The sequence below is a fragment of the Amblyomma maculatum genome, chromosome 4 (assembly GCF_055883805.1).
Source record: "Amblyomma maculatum isolate TAMU_Amacu chromosome 4, ASM5588380v1, whole genome shotgun sequence".
Classification (NCBI taxonomy): domain Eukaryota; kingdom Metazoa; phylum Arthropoda; class Arachnida; order Ixodida; family Ixodidae; genus Amblyomma; species Amblyomma maculatum.
The window spans coordinates 57,262,131-57,271,791 of record NC_139347.1 but is presented as its reverse complement, the minus strand read 5'-3'; the positions used below and the strand labels follow the sequence as shown (position 1 = coordinate 57,271,791).

The 9,661-nt window shown below is 42.3% G+C and overlaps 1 protein-coding gene across 1 annotated transcript; it reads right to left on the bottom strand.

Annotated features, from left to right (window-relative positions):
• Positions 1–159: 159 nt before the first annotated feature.
• Positions 160–8,170, bottom strand: LOC146191128 (uncharacterized). The gene is made up of 4 exons (XM_084600273.1): positions 8,071–8,170; positions 4,514–4,625; positions 2,232–2,400; positions 160–249 (listed from the first exon to the last, which is right to left on the bottom strand). The coding sequence occupies exons 1-4, from the start codon at positions 8,168–8,170 to the stop codon at positions 160–162; spliced, it is 471 nt and encodes a 156-aa protein (XP_084456399.1).
• Between the last annotated feature and the right edge of the window lie 1,491 nt (positions 8,171–9,661).

Below are 9,661 nucleotides of genomic sequence, written 5' to 3'. Positions count from 1 at the left end.
TGAGTGCTTCCTAGCTTCATGCTTAGAAATAGGAACATGATTAGTAATATGAGAAGCTTCCTCATAGATACCAAACTTGCCCCCTCACGACACCGAACCAACGCAGGTCTAACTTAACGCAGGATATCTTTTCTATGTGCGAGTTATATTGGTGAAGACTCACAAGGACGAGACTATTTCGGACCCACCACCCACGGTCTTCTCAGTACACAAGGTTGGCGAGTTATCGTTTTTCCGCACGCTTTTGATCTGAAAGAACATCAAGCACGAAACTTCACAGTAAACATCTACCACCTCTGGATCCACGCAAAAAAAGATATAAAGAAAAAAGCCACACTTCGAGCCTACAGTTACAGACTTTTCGAGCTCTGGGCACATCTCGACTCCACGTTATACCTGAGCGACAAGGAAGCAGCACCGATGTATGTTTTCTTACTTTTTCTCTCACTTTCATGTTATAAAAACTTCTCTTGTATTTTTATGAATTAAAGGCCTTACTTTATTCACGTCCACGAATTTTCGGTTTTCTCTTTCAGGGTTGCCTCATGTGCGAGCGACCGCACGGCTCTTCCGGTCTGTTCTCTTGGCCTGACACTGCCTGATGTAACTGGCGGTCTGCTGCTTAGACGCGGCAGTGTTTGAATTACTGCCTTTGCTAATTATTTGATTACTTCTTTAAACTTGTGTTTATGTCAGTACATTTCTCGTCTAGTAAATTTGTACAAAGCAAAGATTACTTAGGTGCAGTAATATCTTGACAATGTAATTAAGTACTTTCAAGAGTAATTCTACGAAAAGTGCACCACTACTATTCGTGTAAGCAACGCTTTGGCTCTTTGTTTTCTAGTTCAGGCAACGCGAAAGCAGAGCAACATGTACCGTAAGTCTGGGCCACCAAACCAGCGAAGTTGCAACCGCGAACGATGTTGATGTACGCGTACAGGTGAAAGCCACCTTTCTGACGATGTTAAAAGGAAAATTTACGCAGATTTTTTTACTGGTGGGATTACAGACTACACAGATATGCAATTTTCCAACATATTTCTAGATTTTACCCAAAGCTAAGAGACGCTTTTCACCAAATGAAAAACAAGGTTTGCAAAAGCTACACCCGAAGAACGGCTCTTTCTCATGGCAAATAATATCCTTTCTTCAAATCGTGGCAAAATTTTGAGCGTCCACTTTAGAGCTCAACTGCACCTGTTATTATATGTTTGCATGGATATGAGCACTAGCGAAATTCCTTGAATTCGGGAAAATTGAGAAACAGTTTTATAGTAACTGCATTATTTTTGATAGTAGTTATAACGTAAGATCATTACTCCTTGTTAACCCCAATTTGCAGTGTAACTTAATTACATTTTCCCAATTCTTGAGAAAGTAGTGACAAACACATAAACAACTCATCACAAGATTTTTGCCAGTTACAAACACATATTAACTACACATCACAAGTAATTTTGCCAATTACACTACCCTGTGTACTAACCTTTCACATGGACAACAAAGGATGTTAGACAGGAACCCTACTTACAGGAGCCCACACCATACGCCATGAACAAACTGCTCTTGTATATCCCAGCGGGTCGACGATGCGGGAAGGAAACGAGAAATTGAACTTATTGGCAGCTTCTAATTACACTACTCAAGTCCCATTTCCTTTTACTTACTAGTGTAGTCTCAGTAGTGCTAATTTTAATGAGAGGAGCCATGCAGTTAGTTCCTATAAAGATCGACCTTTGCAGATTTCATCGATGACATACTTGTTAATTCTGTTTAGCTTCGTCCAGCGGAACAATTTTCCGTTCAGCGCAACAGGTTTTGAGGAAGAAGTCGCAGGCATGAAAACCGTGAATGTTCTTCGTACCTTCGCACTGCGTGCTGCAGATTTCAGGGTTATCACAACACCACTGCGTTTAAAACGTGTTTGAATATCTGTTCTGCTTTGTCGGCAAAGTAACGTACTTAAACATAACTGAGCTAAATAGCAATTCGTTTAGGTTCGTGCCGAACCCACAGAGGCAAGTAGGAGTGAAAACATTCTCGACACGAACGGCGTTGCAGCTAGAGTCCTGAAAGTACCGTTGCTAAGCGCCTAAGAACAGCGGGAGAGTTCACCGCTGCCAAAGAATGCATGACGAAGGCGTGGAAAAAGAACAGACTCCAAGACATCATTTTCCCACTTTTTGTCTCTTATAAATGGCACGGCGTCTGGTGGCGAACTTCCTGACCGAGGTCTTGAAGTCCCGATGAACAGGTGCCTTTACAGCAGGGACTGTTGGCTTGGTCAAGATTGTGTGGTCACATTCTGGGTGGTCACAGCATTCAGGGTAGCGGCCGAGCTTTCCTGATGCAATGTAGCAGACACCGTCGGTCAAGTCGACCACGAACTTGGGACACCTGCGACAAGCGGTAGAGTAGAAAGGTCTTCTTTTTTTTTTTTTACCTGTAAAGACTGCTTCGAAAATGCCCCCTAGTTGATTTGTTTCGCCCACTGGGGCCATCTGGAGCAGTTATAGCAGTTTTACACGGTGAAAAAGACCAGCGTATGAAATGGAATATTTCTTGGCTGGATTGTCCGATTCTGTTTTGGTGTGGCAGCTAAACCTGCGGACGTAGCCCACTGTTAAGAAATAGCAATAATTTCGTGAACAAAAAAAGACGAATAAGGCGCATAGCTGAGCAAATCTGCCCCTGTTTTCTAACATTTAATACATCTCATATTAATAAAACTAATACACTTCAGTGATGTGTCATTTTCGTCTCCCCTACGTCCGTGTGCCAACATCAAAACACCAAAAGCGCATTGAAAACATTATTTGGCAGCTCGGGAGCCCATTGCGGTGGGTAGGAGTATTAGTAGTGTTTTTACAACTTTTACACACTTCCATCTGCCTAATGGCAACTTTGCTTTATAGTAGACAAAGGGCGCCGATGTAGGTGGTTGGAAGATGTTTGGCTGAAAAAGATAAAGTTTTTCAAACAAAGTATGCTATGCGCTGCATGCCCATATTGCTTGTTTGAGTAAAACTTTAATTTCCACCGATTTAGGAGGCCCCCTACTCTGCTCCTGGCACGCAGGCCTGAGGAACGGGGGCTGGAACCTCCGCGACTGGCGACTATACATTGGTTATTCGCGGCCGCAGCCGCCAGGCGGACGGCTTTTTGCTGGTCAGCGGGGACGTCGCTTCGCAGCACGGTTACCCAGGCTTCTCTACTTTTAATGTTGTCCCTAGCGCCTGGAGAATTAGGGCATTCCCAAAGTATATGGTCGAGGGTCCTCCTCGCTTCGCAGGCTTTACATTTATCATTTTTTTCTCTCTTCTATCTGGGTGTGAAACAACCGGAAAGCGTTCGGGAAATTTCCGGCTTGTAATCGCCGCTAAGCTATGGCCTCTTTATTATTTAAGCTAGGATCCGGTGGCGGCATCAGACGTCTTCCTAATCTATAATTTTCAATTATTACCCGCGCATGCCTATAATGTAGTATGTGACGTATATTTTCAGGTTCTTGTCCCACATGGGAGTTATTATTACTGCTTATCTCAGCAGAACAGTTCTTTCGCTTTCGTGTTCAGGACCCCTTCAACGAGCAATGCGTTTAGTTTGCCTTATTTGCCTTATCAATTTCACTGGTGCGTCGTCGTTGTTTTGTCATGGTCCACGATGAAGGATGATAAATATCCTAACATGCAGCAAAATAATAGGCAGGGACTGAAAGCGCGTTGGACGACGGTTTTGCTCAGAAAAAGGTTTGTAAAAAAAAAAAAAAAACTGTCAGCTTGTGCCATCAGGAGGAACGATTCGCAACCGCAGAGTCCGCATATTACAGTACGGTGGCTTAAACTTCTATTTGCAGAGCAGCGTAAAATTCACAATAGCTTAGAAGGACATGCGGGAAGGTAAGACACGTACATTGCACTATTATTAAATATCATGGTACCTGCGCATGGTTCAACGCTCCCCTTTCACTATAATAACAACTATAGTATAATGGTGCTGCTTTCTTTAGTTAATCATGTTGTGACAGTCATTATTTTTTTTTTTTTTTACATTGCTTCGACGCAGGGACCTTATCATCGTTCCCTCTTGAACTTTATTAGAACAGCCAACCTTTATTCTTGCACTTAATAGCCTTTTTTATTTTTTTGTTTTACATATTCCTTTATACCCTGAGGCAATAAACAGCGTTACGAAAAAAAAAAAATGTCGAGACAGTTATACATATTTTTCTACCTGATGACCCCGAGATTACCAACTAATATGGTTCTTAAAGAAGTAAATCCAGAAGTGCGTTCTGTGTGGATAACTCGCGCTACCAGAGCAACAATTCATTGAGGTCACGTAAAAGGGACCCATATGACCGTGGTTCAGAAGATCAATGTAGACGCCACTATGAGAAAATACGGCTAATTAGTGCATTAGCTGCAATATTCGGAGCGCCCTGCCACGATGGCTTAGTGGCTAGGGCACCTCGAAGCCCTAAAGTTCGCCGCGATTCGCTGAAACTCACTCGATGAAGGTGATCGACCTCGCGCTGGCATCGCAGACATAGCGCACACAGGCCACGTCATCATAGAACGAATGCCCGTCCAGGATCACCCCAAGGTTGGTGTTGCAGGTACCTGCAACGAAGCATTAATTAAGCAAGCTCTCATTAGGGTAATGAATCGCCATACTTCTAGTGTAGAGAGAGAGAAAAAAAACTGTAGAAGGCTTGTAGTATAATGAATGCTCCGTGACATTTGGCCCTGAGCCATCCTAGCAACGTGGAATAAAGGAAATGCCGTTTGAACAGCACGCTGACGCAGAAAAGGTGTCAAATAATGATGAAGAGGGAAAAAAAAAACGCATCACAGCACACCGAACTCCAACACGAGACCCCCAAAACAAATCAAGTAATGATTTAATAATTAACTATATAAAGAATATAGAGAGTAAGGTGAACAATTCAATCAATATTGAACGATCGCAGCCTGATATAGGTCATATTGCCTCAAATGTACACTGTGGCCAGATTGAAGTCAACCTGTATTGGCGTACTAAAATCAAGACTGGAATCATGGAGTCATTTTTGTCGTAGACGATCCTAGATTGAAACGATTAGCAGGCAAGTCTTTAAATGCAATATCCGCAGCAAGAAGTTCGCGTTTGCTACCGGAAAAATGGCAACATAACCATCGTTAACTCCAGATTTATTTTTACTTAGAACAGATTTAATTAGAGTTGTGCTCTGTGTTCCTTTAAGTGGGCGTAGGAGCACCAAGAACTTGCTAAAAAGACGTGAGTGTGTCATTTGAAGCATATTCCCGAGAATAAATAAATTGCATTTCGATCATGTGCCTAATGTGGTACACAATAAATATTCTCGTTCGTCATGGCGTTCGACATTCTTGTCCGTGGCACACTTCCCTTATTTATGCTTAACTGACAGCGTCACCACTGATAATGTAGGCGTATCCCATTTACTTAAAAGTTTCTCACTGATTGCTTACGCTTTATCGAGGTGTCATTCCCACTCTGAATTTTGAGTTTGTGGTTTAATTTCTAGGTAAAACTACATCCAACCGAATGGCTGTGTTCTTAGCTCCTGGACTTTGTTTGAAATAAGGGATTGCATGCGGAATATGCGTGTAGATTAGATTGATGAACCTTTGCTCCCCTAGCCCGATCACTAGGTTTAATCATGCTGCATTGTATACTCTTGTCATTTAAATTAAAAAAACCTTTATTCAACTTTGCTGAACGCTGTGTAGAAATAAGGGACGAATGATAAAATCACAGAATTTGCATATTTGAATTTTAGAACCTTCAATAATAGCGTCATCTCATATGCTGCAACCCTCGAGCACTAGAAATGCAGTGTACTTACATCATAGCTGAGCAGCAAAGCAATGTTCTAAGCATACTACAATCGTGCTACTTTACTGCCATTTCCTACTCGGAGAGGGCGCATCTCACTCCACACACGGCAACGCTAGCGCTATATATGAGGCAGCGGTAACGTGGCAACGTGGTAGTGGCCCTCACGCTTTTATAAAATGCAGGAGGGGATCGGCTGGGGCTTAGGGGTAAATAAAACAATTACCACCCGTGAAAGAAAGCTATAACTGACCTCCAGCTTAACTCGGCCAGTGCCTCAGGGGCTGTACTTCTGCTGCTGAAAGCAATTTCACATGCTCTCTACCGCCACTCACACCAGTTACAGTTCAACGAGTGCCTATAAACTCCGTTTCATAAGATGTTTACAGCCCTACAAAAGATAAGGGGCGATCTGTAGCCAGTTAGGATCAAGCGGCTGAACTATGCGTGCTTGTCTAAGAATGTGGTAGAAACGTAATCATACTGTGCGCATCAGCCTGGTTTACCCAGTCCGCCTTTGCTTTCACCGTGCTGCTAACAGCTTATGGAGCGAAGTATATATATATATATATATATATATATATATATATATATATATATATATATATATATATATATATATATATATATATATATATATATATATATATATATATATATATATATATGAAAATGCATTTAAAAATCACACCAGCCAACCAAGACTTGCTTGCTTAAACATAAGCTTAACAAAATTGTCTGCTTTACGTAACGACGCTGTGCCGGTTACTATGTATATATATATATATATATATATATATATATATATATATATATATATATATATATATATATATATATATATATATATACATAGTAACCGGCACAGCGTCGTTACGTAAAGCAGACAATTTTGTTAAGCTTATGTTTAAGCAAGCAAGTCTTGGTTGGCTGGTGTGATTTTTAAATGCATTTTCATTAAGTGTACACATAGCTTATGGCAGAAAATTTCGTTCTCTAAACAAGAAACTCAACTTTGTCGTTATCTTGCATCGTCGAAGCCAGATAACGAAGCTTAAACTTCGCATTGTTGCTTTTTATATTGACGTGCGTGGCAATGATTCGGTTCTTTAAAAAGTAATATCTCCAACATGTACATTTCTGCATAGACCACCCTGACATAATGCCACACAACCTTCCAGTACCCTGCCTCTCGCCGTCGCTGACCGTCTGTCTAGCCTCCTGGGACCTGCCCCTTCAAGATGCCCTTGACACCCTCTTGTCGTCTAGAAGTTTAAAGACAGTTTACTCAAGACTAAAGTCCCGTAACAGAGTTGGCAATGGCTAAAGTATCTGCCGTTACCGCCAGGAGTTCCCGTTCTAAGCGATGTCTCTGAACGGTTAATGACTACCCATAACCTCCCCCTTCAAAATGACCTCGACACATTCGTGCTGTCTAGACCTGGCTGTGGTGTCATTGAGGTTCGCAGACATCCATGGAGGAACCCGCGCCTTTCGGCTTTATCTACTTAGGTTCAGCCATGTTGAACCTTTCCTTATTTTTTTTTTATTTAAGGTGAGAGAACGAACTAGGAACTAATCGCATTTGTAAAATCTTATAGCTTCCAATGTTGGTTTGTAATCGACCAATGAGTTTGCAGGCCCTTTCTCTCTCTTTTTTTTCGTCTAGTGGACACGTACTCGGCGCAATGAACACATCGGCTTACATATTTCTCTTCAGTAAACAAAAGACAGTTGCTAAAACTGAGAAACTGAAAGACTTGCGTGTATTATGTAAAAAAAAAAAAAAAAAAAAACATGTTAGCCTTGAATGTTCAAAAACAAAACCTAGTACTAATGTATTAGTTAAAGCCTCATTGTCAGCGTTTTCGATCATGTTCAATTAAGTTGCCAATGGCGTAACATACACAGCTGCTGTCTGCGTAGAACAAAGAATCAGAAAAATATGGTTTCGTTTACTTTTACAGCAGAGTTTCATCATTTTCGTGCCGGCTTCAAATACCTAATTAGCAGCAAAGCCGAATTTATAAATAATAAAGAACAGCGGCAAATTCTTGTTTCGAACACACATTACGTTGACGCTACGGGGCTTCCAAAAAAGAAATACGACAGCTTCGTAAACTGTTCTGTACAATTCGTCATTGACTACTTTTCGCCCGTTTCTTTACAAGTGTATTCTATAGATACGGATCGCAGTTGGCACAGTACCGTTGCTGAAGTCAATCCTGTATAGTATCTCAGCCGCTTGTCCCCCAGTGGTCAGGACGAGTGCAGTTATCCATATGAGCGTTAAACGTGCGCGTTTCATGGCCAACTTTCTGAGGTCAAACCCACCGCAACACTGGCTGGGCTTCGCACAGCAAAGCCACGAGAAAAGAAAAGAAATGCGGGCTCTGATTGAATGTACTTATTTGTTTTGCTTCCCCCCATAACCTGATTGGCAAGCTACGTCACCGTCAAGAAGAAAAGAACTAGAAAGAAAACAAAAAGCAGTCACGCGCCTTTGTGCAGCCCGAATCATTCAAACCATGTGCGCTATGTTATTGTTGTTTTTCCTTCAGCTTCGCGCTTGACTTGAGAAACCTGAACGTGGTTGTATGCAATGGCCAACAGGAAGGATTATTGTAGGCAAGGGACGTGGTTGATTCGGAGCCTTCTGTTTGACGATGCTCGGGCTTCATGCACAACCGCGATCGGCCAGGGAAAAGAAAGACGGTAGGCGAATAAGCTCTAATTACGAATGCATTGTACCAGGGCAGCCTCCAAGTCTGCAGCTGGAGAAGCTGCTGTCAACATTGTGTTTCCTCAGACTTCGTGGCCCTTACCTCCGTCTGAGCGATTTCTAGCCGTCTGCTCTCCTTGTTTTTGACCTTTCTATTGTTAATGCTTCAATCTGGAATGATTATTCAGCCTGCTGTAGGTTTTACTAATCATCACCTCTTTAACAGTAAAGTTAGCGGTAAAAGCAAAAAGGTATATGACAGGTGATCTTGGAAAGTAGTGGTGGTTGTTGTTTTATATGCAACCGCCCCTTCCCTACATCTTTAAATTTGCCATACACCTTTTTCCAAGACATTACGTAGGATATTTGATGAACTGTTTACAGAAGTGGGCTGTCTTTGAGGAGATATAATGTACGTTAATGGCCCCGTTCTCTAAAGAACCCGGTGTCGACGTTGTCGGCGATGTGAGCGAAAATTCGTGGGCACGGGCCTGGTTGCTTGTAATTGGAAGGTGAGTTGACCGGGCCCTGATCGATCGGTGGTTTGTGTAATGTCACCACATGACACGGCCGGGTTGTCAGATGCTACCAACTCGAGCTTCTTTAAGATTGAATTGGTGAAATAGAAATCTAACCCTCCGGCTCGCTTCGAACCAGAGGGTGACACACTACTGCTACGCCATAGATTTAGTTAAAACGAGGATTTGTGTCTGTCAGGTCTTCTTTCACGTGATGTGGTACCTTATTACTATTTGCTAATGAGCAGTTGCGAGATAACAGATGCACAATTATTGAACAAGTAATCTTCCAGCAGCAAAACGCACGTACGCGAAAGAGGATGAGAGCCAGCAGACTGGAGCCATTAACGCTGTTTGCGTCGTAACCTTAACAGTGAAACATATGGGCATTGGTCAAGTTTTAGCTGGCTGGTTACAGGGTCATGCACTGGCTGGTAATCAGGTTGTGTAACGTCACGAGGCTACGTGACATGGTTGATTCGTTCGGCGCTGTCAGCTCGGCTTCGCCTTTGAGATGGGAAGATGGGATCAGAATGAAGCGTTCCATGACATTCGGATC

What these genes read in the sequence shown, in the direction of transcription:
- LOC146191128 (XM_084600273.1), bottom strand. Translation starts at nt 8,170, where the DNA reads ATGAAACGCGCACGTTTAACGCTCATATGGATAACTGCACTCGTCCTG. An exon ending in CAGGATTGACTTCAGCAACG is followed by an intron (nt 4,626 to 8,070) that starts GTACTGTGCCAA and finishes GCTTCGTTGCAG; the next exon opens with GTACCTGCAACACCAACCTT. An exon ending in ATCGGGACTTCAAGACCTCG is followed by an intron (nt 250 to 2,231) that starts GTCAGGAAGTTC and finishes ATGTTCTTTCAG; the next exon opens with ATCAAAAGCGTGCGGAAAAA.